The sequence below is a fragment of the Puma concolor genome, chromosome B3 (assembly GCF_028749965.1).
Source record: "Puma concolor isolate L17-30 chromosome B3, mPumCon1.1.hap2, whole genome shotgun sequence".
Classification (NCBI taxonomy): domain Eukaryota; kingdom Metazoa; phylum Chordata; class Mammalia; order Carnivora; family Felidae; genus Puma; species Puma concolor.
In genome coordinates this window covers 85,807,779-85,827,173 of record NC_141672.1, presented here as the reverse complement: position 1 = coordinate 85,827,173, position 19,395 = coordinate 85,807,779, and the positions used below count along the sequence as shown (strand labels likewise).

At 41.1% G+C, this 19,395-nt stretch overlaps 1 protein-coding gene across 1 annotated transcript in view; it reads left to right on the top strand.

Moving 5' to 3' along the window:
• Positions 1-16,658, top strand: part of GPR176 (G protein-coupled receptor 176) — a 128,853-nt gene extending 112,195 nt beyond the window's left edge. Inside the window, exons 2-3 of the mRNA XM_025919754.2 lie at positions 7,628-7,880; positions 13,361-16,658. Coding sequence (XP_025775539.2) covers positions 7,628-7,880; positions 13,361-14,483 — 1,376 coding nt within the window. The 3' untranslated portion in view covers positions 14,484-16,658. The remainder of the gene's footprint in view (positions 1-7,627; positions 7,881-13,360) is intronic.
• Positions 16,659-19,395: the final 2,737 nt, after the last annotated feature.

Sequence of the window (19,395 nt, the reverse complement as noted above, 5' to 3'; positions counted from 1 at the left end):
TGCCTTCACAACAACCATTATTACTGTTTCTACCCGTTTACCTAAATGAGGAAACTGAGTTTTAGCAAAGTTGGATCACGTGGCAATGATGACATGTTGGTAAAGATATTCTGACTCCAGAGCCTGTGCCCTGATTAATCTCTTGCTGATTTCAAGCTTATTGATAATTGGATTTAAAGCATTAAATGGCAGTCACCATTATTTTTGCGATTTTTTAAATTTTTCTTGATGAAACCATGCCAAGATCATTAATTCCTTTTTTGACTTTCTTGACCCTTTGTGGTTTTGAGTTCACTCTGGTGCCATGGTAAAATAACTGGACCCTGGGAACACAGAGTAGAGTCCAAAGTAGACTCAGATTTAAATTTCAAAAAGCTTGATACTCAAAAAGCTATAAAAATATGATTTTGTTTTCAGATGAATTAAGAATTGGTAAAATGGAAGGTAGAGCTGAGAAATATCATCCAGTTGTCTGAAGAGGATGCATTGACGGAAAATATGAAGGAGACGTCAAGAGATACAACCATTAGAATGAGGCCTAATATAAGTTCAATACAAGTTTTCAGAAGACCAGAAGAAAGAGAAAGAGGGTAGGGCCAAATTTAGACAGGCAGTGGATGAACATTTTCTAGAAGTAAGGAAAACATAAATCCTAGGATTGAGGAAACATGCCAAATTCCAAAGATTTTAGTGAAACTGCAGAACATTTAGCAAGCATATGGGGAAGCCAGCTCTCTCATATGCCTTTTGTGGAGGGTCATTTAGCAATATATATAAAAATGTGGAAGTCTTTGACTCAAATTCTGCCTCTAGGAATGTGTCCTCAGTAAATAATCAGTTTAGTTTCCAAAGATATATATATATATATATATATATATATATATATATATATATATATATATGGATATACATGTGTATGGATATCCATATATATATATGTGTGTGTGTATGTGTACACATGTGTATGTGTATGTATATCCATATATATACATATGGATATACATACACATACATGAAGTAAATTTGGGCATAACTGTAAAAGCACTGTTGCTTTTACGCAGCTGTTAAAACGATATAAATCTATTTTTATTTATTGTCGTAGAGAGACGGTTGGTATGGTGACAAGACCTAGTTAAAAACCAGTGTGAATAGGTTGGTCCCACTGGCATCAATGAAATTGTGTATATATAAGAAGAAGTTTGGAAGAATAAATACTTTAAGCTTACAGATGGTTGTCAATGGGTGGGTAATTTTTACTTTTTTATTATTTAATTTTACTATCTTATTTATTTATTCCTTATTTATTGTCTGAATTAAAAAAATTAACTATGTCTTCCCTTAACAATTGTAAGACACGATAAGGTGTTTCACTTGGGAAACACAAAAAAACAACCCCAAACAAAAATGGTGCCCTGAAGTTTTAGATCTCCCAAGTAATTAGAGCAGCCCTAATGGCCAAGGTATAATCTATATTACACAATATCAGAACTGTAGCCCAGAAAGCAAGGCTCTTGAGTTTCATTCTCTTTTGTTTCATCCTGCCTTCTCCTTCCCTGTGCAGCTTCCAATAAGGAACCATATTTTTCACTTTTTCCTCTTCTTTATAAAACAAAATATATGCTTTCAATGGTTAAATATAAACTCTATGGTGACTACACGAATGAGCTCATTTTAAAAACTGGAAATGAATGGATTAAAGTTAATTAAAATCTGTCTATCCTTTCTGTTTTGTCAACGATGGTGAGCAGCTGGGAAAGATGCCACGAGTCAATGAGCATGGATAAGAAAAAAATTGGTGAAAGATGTCATCCTGTCTTGTGTTTCTGCTCTGGTAGGAAGAGCTATTTCTACAGCTGTAGCTCAGCCTGTGTCCACAGGCCATGTTGAGAAGCTGAGCGGCAGTCTAGTACTGATCATTGACCAGAGAAGGATTTCCTTGGGGCTCTATAGAGGTTATAACTAGAGCTCAATGTGATTTGGCATGTTTTTGCTTCCAGTACTGGGGAAAAGCTCTCTTTGAAAAAAACCCAAAAAACAATGGGTACTTTGGGGTGCTCAGTATGGTGAAGGCTGACAGTGAGTGACGGTGGTAGTGCTCCTTAGCTGTCATCAGAATTTCCTACACATACAATAAAGGATTCCCAGGCCCTTCAGGGTTCTTATTCAGTTGGGCTGAGACACAGGAATCTGCATTTTAAAAGCTTCCCAGGTGATCCCAATGATTATGAAGATTTAGGAACCATAGGTCTATGGCATAGTAGGAGGTGTCTACTTCACATAGAATATTTATATTTCTTGGTGCCTGGCTCTCCTTTTTTCCCCCTTCTTTTCCTATTCTCTCACTTTAAAAAATTATGAAATACGTTATTTCTTGGTTTTCACCTATGTAAATCCTGTCTATATTTATGGGACTACTAAAAGAGGCTGTTGACCCTTGTTGACCCATAGCTTGGGGTCTGGAATCTAACCTAAATACTTCTTTGGCATAATTGTGTGTGTGTGTGCATATCTGTCCAAATGTCCTGTAGATACTGTTTACCAGTATCTGTTATCCTAAAGATGATATCTGGCTTTCACCCTAAAATTAGGAGACATAAAAAGCAAAACAAAACAAAAGCTCACTGTCAAGAGACACAGAATCACAATCTTAACTCAGGTATGATCCAGATATTGATATGATCACATAGACAATAATTAAAAACTATGATAATCCAGGATAATCTCCCTATCTTAAGGTCAACTGAGCAGGAGCTTTAATTCCTCTTGGTCATGTAACCTAACATATTCGTAAGTTGCAGGGATTAGGATATAGACATCTTTGGTGATGGGGCATTATTGTGCTTACCACACATACCACATGTAATTAGAATCCCAGAAAGAGAAGTGAGAGAGAATGGGCCAGAAGAAATATTGAAGAAATATTGACTGGCCAGGAATTTTCCAAAAATAATAAAAGGTATCAAATCATAGATCCAAGAAGATTGGAGTGCCTGAACCAGGTGTATACAAACACACAAAGACACACACACAGACACACACACACACTCTGATACTTCTAGGCACATCATATTCAAACTGGTAAAAACCAAAAAGAAAGACAAAATCTTTAAAAAAAATTTTTTTTAATGTTTATTTATCTTTGAGACAGAGAGAGACAGATCATGAACGGGGGAGGGTCAGAGAGAGAGGGAGACACAGAATCTGAAGCAGGCTCCAGGCTCTGAGCTGTCAGCACAGAGCCCGAAGCGGGGCTCGAACTCACAGACCGTGAGATCATGACCTGAGCTGGTCAGAAGTTCAACTGACTGAGCCACCCAGGTGCCCCAGAGAAAGAGAAAACCTTGAAGGCAGTTGGAGAAAATGGACAGAATACACAGAGAAGAACAGAGGTAAGATTTATGGCAGACATATTATCAGAAAATATGAAATCCAGAAGATAATAAAGTGACATCTGTCAAGTGCTAGAGGAAAACTTCATTCAACTCAGAAAATTATACCCAGCAAAAATGTCTTTCAAAAGTGAAGGAAGGGTGCCTGGGTAGCTCAGTTGGTCAAGTGACCAATTCTTGATCTGAGCTCAAGTCATGATCTCATGGTTCATGAGACTGAGTCCCACATCTGGCTCTGCGCTGATAGTGTGGAGCATGCTTGGGATTCTCTCTCCCTCTTCTCTCTGCCCCTTCCCCACTCATGCATGCATGCTCTTGCATGCATGCTCTCTCTCTCTCAAAAATAAATAAGTAAACATGAAAACATTTTTAAAAATGAAGGAAAGGGGCACCTGGGTGGCTCAGTTGGTTAAGTGACCAACCCTTAATTTTAGCTCAGGTCAGGTCATGATCTCATGATGGAGAGATTGAATCTCAAGTTGGGCTCTGTGCTGGGCATGGACCCTGCTTAAGATTCTCTCTCTCTCTCTCTCTCTCTCTCTCTCTCTCTGCCCCTCCCCATTCGCATGTGCATGCACACTCTCTCTCTCTTTCACAAAAATAAATGAAGGAAATTGGGGTGCCTGGGTGGCTCAGTCGGTTGAGTGTCCGACTTCAGCTCAGGTCATGATCTCACAGCTGGTGAGTTCGAGCCCCGTGTTGGTCTCTGTGCTGACAGCTCAGAGCCTGGAGCCTGCTTTGGATTCTGTGCCTCCCTCTCTCTCTACCCTAACCCACTCGCATTCTGTCTCTGTCTCTCTCAAAAATAAATAAACATTAAAAAAAATTAAAAAAAAATAAATGAAGGAAAAAGGGAGACATTCAGACAGACTGAGAGAATTAATTATTAGCAGACCTGCTCTACAAAAAATGTTAAGGGAAGTTTTTCAGGCATGAGGAATATGATAGCAGGCAGAAACTTGGAAATACACAAGGAAATGAAGATCTCACAAAGTGGTTTAAGTGAAGATAAATAAAAAAAACTTTTATGTCTCATTTTAAATTACTCTAAAAATTAATTGTTGAAAATAAAAATTTCAGCGATATATTTTGGGTTTGTAATTTATATAAAAATATTGTATGACACTGGAAGTGCAAAGGTTAGTAGGAAGGAGTTAGGAATATACTGTTAGAAGATTGTTACACTACATGTGAAGCAGTATAATAGAATTTGAAAGTTAACTGTAATTAAACATGTAAATAGTACACATAGGGAAACCATTACAAAAAATTTTTTAAAGTATGTAAAAAGGCAATAGTGGTAATAGAATGGAATCTGAAAAGTATTCAATCCAACATCAGGAAGGTAAAGAGGAAAAAAAGGAACAAAGAATGGATAGAACAAATAGTAAACAAGTAACAAGATGGCAGGTTTTACTCCAACCATATTAATATTTACATTAAATACAAATGATCTAAGCACATCAATTAAAAGAGCCAGATCAGTTAAAGAAGTAAGAGTCAACTATTTGCTACCTATAGGAAAGCCACTTTAAATAAAAATACAGACTAAAAGTCATTCCTATTATTATCTGGCATGTTAATTAAAAGCATTTACTAATAATTCATTTTACATAATTCTTTTAACCTAAGAGACTCTGTTCTTGGTTATTTTTTGGCTGCAAACTGAAGCTAAGAAGAAATTTAAAATTCCATTCTACACACAGTAGTTGTGTTTCGTTTCTTCTATTATGGAATAGTATTACTTCACTTGCTTAGATTTGCTCTTATATTACATGGTGTTTGCTGAGTATAAACATTCCTCTGTAGTCTTTCTAATCCTTGCTGATTCACTTTGGCCTCTCTCTTGGCTGTTTGTCTTCTTAGAATTTTTCTTATAATTTAACATTTGCCTCAACTTTTCATTTGCTTTTTTCAAGTTTCAGTTTTTAGAATATTCTGTGTGGTATGTTATTTTTTGTAAAAGCATGACCATGAATTTTCTTGCTGCTGTGAGTCTGGGGAAGCTGAGTGTTTTTAAAGAGCAATTTGTTTTCTCAGGAAGATTCCCAAAGGCACATTATTTTCCAAGTCACTTTTGGAATACTTTATTTTGGTAATTAGTCTCTTTAACACACAAGGATTATTAGTTTCAAAGATGCCAAGCCTGTGAACCAGTTAAAAAGGACAGCCATTGTCAAAAAATTTTAGAGGCAAAATTTAGTTTGCAAAATATTTCCTGGTTAGTTCCTCAAGGTCTGTCAAGTACTGTCTGTGAGTAGTAGTTAATTGACATGTCTGTGTCTTCAACATCAGTTATTTTTAAGTAGGAAGTCTACCAGGTAAAGAGGAATCTTTATTTATATTTTAGATTGGGAGGAATGATAGAGCAACAGTACTCCCAGGGACAGTAGGTTTGTCCAAATGGTTTTGAGGGTTGTGAGTGTGTACCTTGTTGCTGTGCCCATAGCCTGGGCTTTGAATATTGTCATGGAATCTAGTATTAGAATATATAATGAGAATATATCAGGAGAAGTAATGGGTACAGAACTTGAATTATTTCCAAGGGGGATTAGGTGATTTATTTTATTTATTAAAAAAATTTTTGTTTAATGTTTGTTTATTTTTGAAAGAGAGAGAGTATGAGCTGGGAATGGGCAGAGAGAGAGAAGACACAGAATGCGAAGCAGGCTCCAGACTGAGCTGTCAGCACAGGGCCGGACATGGGGCTCGAGCCCATGAACTGTGAGATCTGAGCCAGAGTCGGTTGTTCAACTGACTGAGCCACCCAGGCGCCCCGGATTAGGTGATTTAGAACATGATCTCTAAAATAAAAAGTATCTCAAGGTTGAATAGTGTGTTATGTAAAACGTATACTTGTCCATAGTATGCCTTACGAAGCTAAAAAGAATCTAAAGTGCTAATAGGATGAAATGACCAAATATATAATTATCTTACTTTGTTGTGTGTTTATTTGTGTGTCTGCATATGTATGTGTATGCTCATGTGCTTGTAAGTGTGAGTGAGAATGTGAGAGAGAGTGTATATGTACACACATTTTCTTATGTGTGGTCAATTAGGCATTGAGTGTGGGTGCTCCTTTCCCAATATTGTGGTCTGATTCAAGTTCTTAGAACCAAATAATTCAGTTTTTAAGTGAGGAGAGAGGTAGCTGAGAAAATGAGAGAGGTGGGAGGGTAGGAGAAAACCAGGAGAGTATAGGCCTGTGGAAGCCGCAATAGGGAAGTGCTCAAAGATGTATCATTGCTGCTGGAGGTCTAGAACAGTACAAACCTGTATGGTAGCCTCAAGTTGCTATTGAGGACTTGAGATGCGACTAGTGCAAATTGAAATGTGTTGTAAGCGTAAAATAAAATGTACACCATGGGCACCTAAAATGAATATGATATTATAGGGCAATTATGTTTCAGTTTAAAAAATGCACACCCGGCATGCCTGGCTTACTCAGTCGGTTAAGTATCCAGCCCCTGTTTTCAGCTCAGGTCCTGATCTTATGGTCGGTGCTCCATATTGGATTCTGCTTTGACAGCGCAAAGCTTACTTGGGATTCTTTCTCTCCCTCTTCTCTCCCCAGTTTGCTCTCTATCTCTCTCTCTCTCAAAAAATAAGTAAATAAATAAACACTGAAAAAGTGCATACCAAATTTCAGAAACAGGTACAAAATCAAGAATGAAAAATATTTCACCAGTACTTTTGAAAGTAATGATTACATGTTGAAATGATAATGTTTGGGATACTGGGTTAAATAAAGTATAATCTTAAAATGTCACCTACTTCTTTTTATTTTTGAAAAATATGGCCACTAGAAGTTTTTAATGGCACGTATGGCTTGCGTCGTATTTGTCTTGCAGAGTTTGGCAACATGGAGGTTGTTCGCAAACTTGGTAAAAGTAGGCTGCCTGAGATTAAGTAATGTGTAGCAAATTCTTTATACTCAGATGAGACCGAATCATTACCTTATATTGTTAAGTCTAAAGTTAAATAACAAAACTTACAACTAAAATTTCTCCTAGACTTTTTGGTGTGTACATAAGTGATTTAATAATTTTACGCACATTGACAATGTAATATGTAAGTATTTAAATGATTCTTTGAAATAAACTCTCAAATGGCTTTTCAATCTTTTTTTTAACTGGTTTCTTTTTTTCCTTTTTTGTCTTCTTTCTTTCTTTTTATTTAATTTATTATTTTTAATTTAAAAAACTTTTTTTTTTTTTTTTTTTTGCATATCTGGCCAGGAAACTTCATGGTGTTATGGTCAACTTGCCGCACAACCGTGTTCAAATCTGTCACCAACAGGTTCATTAAAAACCTGGCCTGCTCTGGGATTTGTGCCAGCCTGGTGTGTGTGCCTTTTGACATCATCCTTAGCACTAGTCCTCACTGTTGCTGGTGGATCTACACCATGCTCTTCTGCAAGGTCGTCAAATTTTTGCACAAAGTCTTCTGCTCCGTGACTATCCTCAGCTTCCCTGCCATTGCCTTGGACAGGTAAGATCAGGTAGCCAGGGGTTCACATTTTTTTTTTTCCCAAGTGCATGGAAATATTAGCATCACAAAGCAAAATGGCAAATAGTCGGTGTTCCACACTTTGCTTTGTAGTCTGCTTGGGGTCAAGTGAAACAGAACGAACGTTTGAAACAGATGACTCACAAAAGTCATGTTGATTTCACGGCAGCTACAGAAAATAAGACCTTTAGAGAAGATGTGGCATTTGTGGGGGATACATCATGAAGTTGCTGGGGCAGACTGGATCATGATGTTGCTTCAGCTTGGTTGGAATTGGTGGCATTGGTGCTGCAATTTGTAGTAGATTGCGCACCTGATTGATAACTCTGCAATTAGTGCTTTTTGATGTAGGATGAAAATGTTTCTGGAAGAAAAAGGGAACAGTCCAGTGGTTATTTAACAAATGACTATATAACCAGTTGGAGTTGGCAAGACAATGGCAGAATTCCTCCGGAGGATTTATTTCCAAGCCTTTATACTGTGGTGGTGGTTGTTTTCTCCTCCCATCCTCTTTGTAAGGGTGTTCATTTGGAAATGAATCATATTTTAGCTACTGCCATCATACATAATTTGATCAAATTCATCAGGGTCAAGTGTGAAGATTTCAGTAATCAACAGCTTCCTGTCTTCTCTTTTTGTTGATAGCACTTAGTGAAGACCATTTCAGATAATAATACATTTTAGAGAATAGAACTAAACAAGCAGACAAAAGCTGGAAAGCATTTTGCATCCATGAGTACTTTCGATTTCAAGATTTACAGAGAGGAAAAGTTCCTGAGGGGAAGTGTTGGCTCTCTGGCTTTATCCCCACTGATAAATTTAACTACATTTTGGATGAATTTGGAATTTTTAAACTCATTGTCCGTTCAAAACACACTTAATTCCTTAATGATCTATGAGGGCATGGATTACAGAACCAATCTGTGGAGTCACTTCAGCCTCAGACCTGGAATTCTGGTTGAATCAACTGCCCAGGGTCATCTGCATGGAAGGACACAGAGTCACACAAAGTCCCCAGTGTACTAAGAGGAGTCATTGACTTTGCGGGTAAGAGAGAGGGCTCTGGAGCCTTAAGTTAGCTTTAAGTCCTATGCACACTGCTTTTTTGCTGGGTTGCTTTGGGCAAAGTGGCTTAACCTTTCTGAGCCTAAGGTTCCTCAGTAGTAAGAAAAGTTAAGTGAATTATTTATGGCTTGTGCTTGGAAAGGCTGCACCAATATTTGTTTATCTTGAGGTTTCCCTTTTGATTGGCACAGCGTTCCTTAGATATATTGTCTGCAATTACTTTACCGTCAGATCTTGCTAGGAGCCACTCTAGCTCTTTGGGAGTTTATCACTAGAATTTCACCATCTACAGGGTCAGCAGAAGCAGGTGACAAAGCCAAATGTCACAGGCCAGGGTGTTTTGTGTCTGCATTCCTGTTCATAGGGGTCAGTAACCCAGCAGATGCAGCTAATTGTTACTTTGTGGGTATCTAGACTCCGTAGGCAGGACTTTCTATTTTCTTAGAAGAGAAATCAGAAATCTGGAGTTTTATCATTTTAATTTTTTTTTTAAGATTTTATTTTTTAAATGACCTCTACACCCAACGTAGGGCCTGAACTCATGACCCTGAGGTCAAGAGTGGCATGCCTTACCAGCTGAATCCGCCAGGTGCCCTGAGTTTTACTATTTTTAAATGTTGGCAACTAATTTTCATTCAAAAAAGATTATGTGCGTCACTCAATCCCTTCAGCAAGCTGAACGTGCCCCATGTCATGCCATTTTGCCGTGCGTGTCTCTTCCATGCTCAGCAAGATGTCTCTGAATATCTGGAAAGTGCCATCGCACAGCCCTGGAATCGAACAAGGTAAGGTTGGAGTGAAAAGTCCACTTACACCCGGGTGGATGCCCTAATGCATTTTATGTTTTAACTATTCCATGTTGACAGCAGGGGTCCTTCCCACGCTCCTTCTGCCACCTGCTTGGTGAGGTCTTCCATCTTCCGTCTGCGAGATGGGCTTTTCTTTCTTTCTTTTTTTTTTTTTTTTCTTTTTTTTTTTTTTTTTTTTTTAAATTTTTTTTTTTCAACGTTCATTCATTTTTGGGACAGAGAGAGACAGAGCATGAACAGGGGAGGGGCAGAGAGAGAGGGAGACACAGAATCCGAAACAGGCTTCCAGGCTCTGCGCGGTCAGCACAGAGCCCGACGCGGGGCTCGAACTCACGGACAGCGAGATCATGACCTGAGCCGAAGTCGGCCGCCCAACCGACTGAGCCACCCAGGCGCCCCGGGCTTTTCTTTCTTGAAAGTGTTCTTCAACCGTTTTGTGGAGATACTATTTACATGTCATAAAATTCACCCATTTTAAGTGTACAAGTTAATGAATCTTCGTATTTTTACAGAGAGGTGCAGCCATCACCGCAACTGACATTTAGAACATTTCCATGACCCTAAAAAGAAACCTCCTGCTCGCTTATAGTCACTTCCCTTTCCCACCTATGGACCAAGGCAACCACTGACCTACCTTCCGTCTCTATTTGTTGCTTTTGTGGACATATCTTATTGTGGAGTCATTCGACTTGTTGTTTTGTGTCGAGCTTCCTTCACTCAGCTTAATGTTTTCAGGGTTCATCCATGCAGTAGCTTTACAGCTTCGTCCCTTTTATCCCCAGTTCTGTTGAGATATAATTGATGTATAGCAATGTAGAAGTTCAAGATATACAGCAGAATGACTGGGTTTACGTATATTGTGAAATGATTGCCAGAGTAAGTTTAGTTAACATCCATTGTCTTGTACAGAAACTCCCCGACCCCCCAAAAAAGAAAAGAAAAAAATGTGGTGTTTTTCCTTGTAAGGAGAACTCTCAGAATCTACTCTTAAAATTTTGCTCCATTCTTTTTTTTTTTTTTAAATTGTTGAATAAATATTCCCTTGCGTGGATATGCCATGTTTTGTTCACCCATTTACTAGTTGACAGGCATCTGGGTTGTTTCCACTTTCTGGCTATTGTGCATCATGCTGCTATGAGCCCTGGAAGATTTTTACAATAGGATGCAGTAAGAGTGTGAACACAGGATTCTGAACATGTTGCCATCGTGCCTGGAAGCTATGCAGTAATCCCCGAGGGTTGGTTCTGGGCCCTCAGTGTTAGACAAGAAAATATGTAAACAATAAGAAATCCTTATTCTGTTTTCAGCCAAAAATCTATTGTATTTTTGCTATGATTTAAAAAAACAAAAGTACATAAGTCGTTTTAGTAGGAAAAAAAAGACTGGTAAAAAAAATCCTATTTTATTATACAGAGAAACAGATTACTGTCAAGTGTAAGTAGGGCGTGCATGAAGATGAAGGGAAGACAATCCTTTCTCTCACTTCTTTCTCACATATTTGTGTCATGGCCCTGAGTCAGCAAGTTAGTTGGGAGGCCACTTCCTACATCATCTTCTAGTGATGTAAACATTAACAAAATGATTTATAGCGAGCCCGTGTGCTTTTCTAATACACAGTGGGAGCCTGGTCTTGTTACCTGTCAGTTGCTAAATGGGAATGTGTTCATGTGTGGGCACAACACCTTTACAGTGGACTGATGAGTTGTGATTAGAAATGTATGCATACTCAGAGAAAGACGTTGAGGGCATGCATAACTCTTTGTTATGTAATTCTTTCTCTTTCTTTCCCTCCCAGAAAGAGATCTAGAACACATTTCACCACATTCCATCCATGCCTGATCATCCATGGTCATGTGCTTACATCGTATCTCCCTCAGCCTGGAACATTCTCCCCCCAGCCTGTCCCCTGCCAGACTCCACCACGGTGCCACCTTCTGTTGACATTTTCCCAGGTGCTCCTTTTCCGGTACCTCCTTTGTGCACACCTCTAGAAGAGCCATCATCTCCTGTCATAATTGCTCATCTGCATGCCTTTTTTCCGCATGGAGTTTAGGGATGTTCCTGTGTGTCTTTTCATCTTTGTAACCCAGTGCCTGGTGCAGTACCTGGCATATAGGTGGTGCTCAGAGATCCTTGTGGCAGGGAGGCACGCATGCTTATCTGACCCCATAAGTGATGAATGTTAATAGAGGTGGAAGGTCGACTCCAGCTTTAGCTGACCACAGAGACCTATGCTCACCATAGGTCTGATGGCTGGTGGCAGCCCTTTCATGACAGATATGGTTCTTAGGGTCTGAAGAATTACTCAGTTTCCCTAAATCGTTGGTGATATTGAAACAAAGTGCTTTTGCAGTTCTGATCACGTTGAAGCTTGAAGGAAGAAAGGGCTGATCTGATTTTAACAAAAATCTAATCGTGCAGGCATTTTAGACGTAATTGTTCTTAGGGTCACTGAGTGATTATCATGGGAACAATGGCTATTGAGCAGGAATAATTTTTGTCAGTTGAATTGATTTTGTGCAAGGACCTTGTCAGAGTCCGTCCTTCACATGGGGCTCATCTGCCCTGGGCGGCTTGTAAATGCTAATGATATCCATGCATGCACTGTGGCCCAAGGCTGCTTTGGATATGTCTGTACACAAATTTCTTTCTCTTATTGGCTTTGAAAATTGCACTTACGCTCTTCTAGCCCTTGTAAAATTTTTTTACAAGTTACCCTTTACCATTAAATTGAAAAAATAGATGTCTTTACGTAGAGGGGAGACATCCTTTATATTGAAGGCACTCTTTGGGATCTAATGCTAGTGGCAATATTTATAACTAGCTATGAAATGAAATGATTTACTTGTTTTCCTTATAGTCTTGAGAGTCCTATATGACAGGGCGCTTCTCTGCTCATTTTTTGAAAAGGTACTTTTTTTGGCCTAGTGTACTTCTATTATGTGGGAAAGTCCTCAAAACTTAAGGTCTAACTTCCTTTTTTTTTTAATGTTTTTTTAATCTTTATTTATTTTTGGGAGAGAGAGAGAGAGAATGTGAGCAAAGCAGAAACAGAGAGAGAGAGAGGACACAGAATCCAAAGCAGGCTCCAGGCTCTGAGCTGTCGGCACAGAACCTGACCTGGGGCTAGAACCCACGAACCCCAAGATCATGACCTGATCTGAAGTCGGACGCTCATCCGACTGAGCCACACAGGCGCCCCAACCTTTTTTTTTTTTTAACTTAAAAAAAAAAAATGTTTCTAAATTTATTTTTGAGAGAGAGAGTGTGAGCAGGGGAGGGGCAGAGAGAGCGGGGGACAGAGGATCCAATGCAGGCTCGAGGCTGAGAGCAGGGAGCCCGATGCGTTACTTGAACTCACGAACCGTGAGATCGTGACCCGAGCCGAAGCAGGAGGGTTAACCAACTGAGTCACCCAGGTGCCCCAAGGTCTGACTTCCTAATTCCTCCAGTGGTCCCGTGTATCTTAGGCAGGATAAAAGAACTTGACTCATTTTTCCCCCTCTCGCCTAGTTTTGGTGATGTAGATTCCCCGAATGTAAACAGTATCTTCTCCTGTGAAATGAATTTTGCTTGCGCATTTTGCAGGTACTACTCAGTTCTTTATCCGCTGGAGAGAAAGATATCTGACGCCAAGTCCCGTGAACTGGTGATGTACATCTGGGCCCATGCCGTGGTGGCCAGCATTCCTGTGTTCGCAGTGACCAATGTGGCCGACATCTATGCCATGTCCACCTGCACTGAAGTCTGGAGCAACTCGTTGGGCCACCTGGTCTACGTGCTGATCTATAACATCACTACCGTCATCGTGCCTGTGGCTGTGGTCTTCCTCTTCTTGATACTGATCCGACGGGCCCTGAGTGCTAGCCAGAAGAAGAAGGTCATCATAGCAGCTCTCCGGACCCCGCAGAACACCATCTCTATCCCCTATGCCTCCCAGCGGGAGGCAGAGCTGCACGCCACCCTGCTCTCCATGGTGATGGTCTTCATCTTATGCAGTGTGCCCTACGCCACCCTGGTTGTCTACCAGACTGTGCTCAACGTCCCCGACACGTCTGTCTTCTTGCTGCTCACTGCCATTTGGCTGCCCAAAGTCTCTCTGCTGGCGAACCCTGTGCTCTTTCTTACTGTGAACAAATCCGTCCGCAAGTGCTTGGTAGGCACGTTGATACAGCTGCATCACCGGTACAGTCGCCGTAATGTGGTGGGCGCAGCGGGTGGGGTGACTGACGCCAGCCTGGAGCCCAGCCTGCGTTCGGGCAGCCAGCTCCTGGAGATGTTCCACATTGGGCAGCAGCAGATCTTTAAGCCCACGGAGGACGAGGAAGAGAGTGAAGCCAAGTACACTGGCTCAGCCGACCTCCAGGCCAAGGAGATACTTAGCACCTGCCTGGAGGGAGAGGGGGATCCCCAGTTTGCGCCTCCTAGGCCGCTCCTGTGCGCGGCGGACTCTTTATCCCAGGTGGCGCCAGCGGCCCCCGCGGAACCTGAAACATTGCCCGACAAGTATTCTCTGCAATTTGGCTTTGGGCCTTTCGAGTTGCCTCCCCAGTGGCTCTCGGAGACCCGAAACAGCAAGAAGCGGCTGCTTCCCCCCTTGGGTAACACCCCAGAGGAGCTTATTCAGACAAAGATGCCCAAGGTAGGCAGGGTGGAGCGGAAGATGAGCAGAAACAATAAAGTGAGCATTTTCCCGAAGGTGGATTCCTAGTAAGGATTGTAAATCCCTGGAAGCAGCAGGGAGCTCCCGCACCCCTGCCCTCCCTTCACTCTGGCCGGCCCTGCGATTTGTGTGATCTCATTGCAGCCAACTATGGGTTGACTCCTCCTGTGTGGGCCAAATGCTTTTGGAATGAGAGGGAAACCTATACAAAATCAATTGTCCTCTTTATTGAGGGAGTATATATATTTATCTCAGTGATGTGTGTCCTTGGTATAGAGTTGGCGTTCCTCTCTGTGGAGACAAAAGCTGGACGGTGTGGAAAGGGCCTTGCTTGGAGTGGGCCCTCCATGTGCATTTTCTGAGGACCCAGCAGAAATATAGGGAGAGAAGAACATCCGTGAGCTCAAAGGGAGTAGGGGCCCTCTGTGGGAAGCCCAAGATAATTATGGAGGGGTGTGGCCACAAAGAAAATGCCCATTTGATTCACTCAACTATGACAAGTATTAAAAATGTTTAATATTGATCTGTATCTTCAGGGGAGATAGGGACTTGGCATTTGACACCTGACACCTTTTCTCTAGAAGGCCTGATCTTATGACTCAGTTTCTCCTGAAGCCCTTCGTCTCTTTCACTGGGCTGTAGACAAGGAATGGCTGTCCCACCCCCATCCGACAGACATGGCAACCGCTGTGCCAGGGGGTGAGCAAGGAGATACTCTCTTGATTATCTTGACATTCTTCTAACATCACTGAAGCCTCAGAAAATTATGTCTGCAGTGTTGGTTGGAAAACATTACAAGCACTTTACCAGGTCTTGCCTCATTAAATTGCATTTTTCAACCAAGGGGAGAGAAGCTAAGAGGTAGAGAAGAAAGACAGAAATGTCCGTACCCTGTAGTCTTCTCTCTTCCGATGTTGATCTCGTGTGAAAGGGGCTATGTCGCAATCAGTAGAAGTGAAGTGCATTGAAAAAGATGATCTTGTGCAAACTTTCGGGATTCAGAGGTAATTTAAAAATGCAGAGTTAGTATAAACTGGATCCTCTGGAAACATCAAGCTAAAAATACTTGATTAGGAAAAGGGGATTCTGCCCAAAAGAGGGAGAGAAGTCTGACAAAGATGGCTTCCTTCTGATGAGGACTCCAGAACCCAGGTGTGGCCAGTCTCATTTTCAGTCTCTTTGCACAACTATGGTTCTCCCTGTGTTGTGGACACAAAAGAGGAACGGGACAGGGAGAAAGATTTAATCATTTTAAATGCCAAGGCAGCACCTAGCCCAGGTGAGCTCTTCACTTCCTCTTTTCCGGCAAAGTTTTAGCAGGAGTCCAAGGGCATAGAGGAGGAGGAGGACAGTGTCCTCAACAGGTTAGCTTCCTGGGGGCTCTTATAAGCAATTCAAGTCCGTTTTGGGGTAGATTCACCACGCTGAATTCCAACCACAGGTGACACTCTACTTTTAATGAGGGCAAATCAAGTGCCAGCTCCACTGTTCTCTCTAGGACATTTTGTTCTTGTTGATAGTATGTGGGGAGGACCATCCAGTGCCTTGAGCAAGCTTGAGTGAAAGTAGGCATTCTCACTGGCAACCTTCCTTCCGATTCCAAGGGCAGTGGTCCTCACGGAACCCCTCCTTTAACCACACGGGCTCCCTGGCCCTCGGCGGAAGCTCAGACTATGTGTGGGGAGTTTCTTGTGATGTCTGGTGTGGTGTGGTGTCTTGTGATTCCAGAGTATGAACCCAAAGCCCCTTCCTCGGAAGAGGGAAATCCTCCCTCTTTGTGTTTTGTCTCCTTGCAGTGTCGTGCGCTCTTAGCACAAACAGGGGACTGCCACATCCTCTCCGTGTGCCCCCTGCCCCCAGCCCTTTGCATGCCATCTATAGCTTCGTGCCCTGGTAGTTAATGGTGGCCCTTCAAGCATATCATTCAAAACCTTCCCAATCGTTACAATTTCCACCAAGGAGAAACGTAATCTGTCGGAAAATTGTGTCTACTTTGGAAGAATTGTCAAACGTAGCCACTTTGGTGTTGTTCTGATAATATATATGTACAACTAATGCATTCGGGTGAGGCACAATTGGGTAGTTCTTTCTTATGTATGTTTGAAGCAGATGGTTGACTTCTAGCAGGTCATTGCCAGGTATATTTCTATAGTCTTTGAAGAATTACATTTTAATAAAAAACTGAAAAGTCGTTTCTGAACTCAAAAAAAGTTTAATGAGCTATTTTTTTTGTTTCTTCTTTTCACTCTCAAGTGGGCATATTAATGTAAACCATGAATGTTGAGTTAATCAAAATTACCGTGATAGTGGGAAGGTAGAGGAGAAGTAGACGGGATGATTGTAGGAGACAGCAATCCTCATCTACCCTGACAAGAGGCAAATTATGTCCAAAATGGGTAGTGCGGAAGAGAGTAGAATACACATATTTAGAAATAACGGAGATGTGTGACTGTCCAACAGCTAAAATTATGGCAGGTCCTGGTCTCTGGGACTGCTTTGTTTGTTTTAAGCCTTTTTGTTATATTTTAAAACATTCTACATATCTAGATAAAAATACAAATCAACTTTTAAAAACTTTCGGATTTTGCAGCGTACCATCAGACTAAACAAAAGAAAAGAGAAGAAACCATATGCATCATTAAAGGGATTTGAGAAAAATAGGCCATTTAGGTTTTCAGAGTCAGAGTAGCCAATGGCTCTCGGCTGGTATGCTCAAATAATGCTCAGAGAATTCCTTTGGTTCGGCTCTAGGCACTAGGCAATTATAGGGTGTTCTCAATTCTGTTTCCCCCCCGCGCCCATATTTCCTCAGTAACTAGGAGAACTATTTCTTCTTTCTTTTTTGGGGGTGTATTTATTACAGTGCATTTAAGAATTATTGCTATTTTTTAAGAGCAAGTTTAAGTAATGCTAGTTTGCTTCAGAAATTTAGAGCCCACTTAATATTTTAGATTTATACAAAAATATCAAGTTTTATGAATTAAACTCTTCCGGAGTTTGTTTACTTATTTATAATTGATGTCTACATCTACTTAAGAAAATATCTAAAGTGGGGCTAAGGTGTCAGCACTGAGCCTGGGTGGCTCAGTCAGTTAAGCGCCCGACTTTGGCTCTGGTCATGATCTCACGGTTCATGAGTTCGAGCCCTGTGTCGGGCTCTGGTGCTGACAGCTCAGAGCCTGGAGCCTGCTTTGGATTCTGTGTCTCCCTCTCTCTCTGCCCCTCCCCCTGCTCATGCTCTTTCTCTCTCAAAAATAAATAAACATTGAAAAAAATAATATCTAAGGTGAACATAATGTAAGTACCTTTGCATTAACTACTTTAAGTCATTAGAATATTATTTAGAAATCTCAATTAGTTTTAACTTACAATACCCTCTGCCTTAAAGTTTATTCCTTTGGTAGCATTTGGCTTCTCGATGCCTACTTTGTATTTATATATGATGTTTCCCTGGAGGATATTAAAGCACAGCCCACAGACTTTCGGTAGGAAATGATATGATCTTTATTTTGCAGATGGGGAAACTAGAGGTACAGATGGCCACGTCATTAGCCCTTGGAGACAAAGCAAATTCGAGACAGAGCTAAAAGCAGGACTGAAGGCATTAAGGCCCAATTCTTCCACTGCACCCTCCAAAGTACTGATGCACGTTATCATCCTCCATTATTACGGTTATTTTTGAATACCCACTTGGCACATATTATTAAACTGTACTGGGGACTGGATTAAAACCTTTAAAGCCTGACAGCTGTTTTTCTCAATGTTAGTTCTCCAATTTCCTTCTGCTTCGTGATTTTTCCCTGTTTCATGGTAGAGTAATTCCGTTCAGAGTACATGTGAAGAAACCCTTAATGGAATGCCAAGATTCAGATCACTCGGCTGAGAGTAATCACAGACATCGTCTTCTGCCTCGTGTCCTCCTGGTTATTTCTGCACCGAGGTTACCCTTAGTTTCATTTAAGAGTCACTGCCGTCAAATCATTCTCACCCGTTGCCCACACTCCCGCAGGGACACTTGATACTGTCTTCTGCGAGTACATGAAATGTTAACAAGATTCATTCGTTCATGACAGTAAATATTACTGCATTTAGCAATGTTATTATAGCAGAGTATAAAGTATTTAAGATACGGTTTCTGCCCTCTAGACAGCTTAGGGGAGAGAAAAATCCCCCACAAGAGACAGACGGCAGTAAATGCGCAAGTGCTAAGAAGAGGGGCTGAAGGAAAGTGAAAAGTACGTTTCTCTGAGAACGTGCATTTTCATTAGTGATTTTGTTCTGTGGATGGTTCTATGCAAGGTTTTTCTCTAAATTCAGGGAGTTTCTTTCTCCATGAAATGCCCATTTACCTCACACAATCCTAGCACTTAGAAAATGGAGGATCTTAGCCTTGTTATAATTTAAAACGAAAAAATCGGGGCCCAGGAGATTGATATATTTTTTTAAGACCTTGGACCAGGACTCATGATTTTAAAAAATGCCTAACCCATAAGCAAGATGTGGGGAGTGGAAACCAGTGCCTTTAAGCGTCATTTTCAGGCTGAAATATAAATAATTCAGTAGGCGGCCTGTTGAGATGATGAAGAAATACTTTCCTGACTAAGGCTTTCCGTTTTCTTATCTGCTACTTACTCCAGATGGGCAACTGCTGCCCAGCACTGGGAAATCCCCCTTACTGCAGACATTCTGTGTCAAGGGAGTGGATGGGAGGAGTTGGAAGGGACTCATGTGACCACCTAGTCCTGGCCCTGTCGAGATCTCGAGACACGATTAGAGAAAGGCTAAAAAACTCACTCGCCCAGAATTAGTTTGCTGGAGGATTTGACTCTGACTACGTGACCAGTGAAAGGCAGACAAAGGAATATGAATGCCAGTGTGCCACCTGGATACAAGATGGCCCCCCAATTGGGGCCAAGGTAACGATCTCTAGATTCATATCAAGAAAATAGTTGGCAATTTT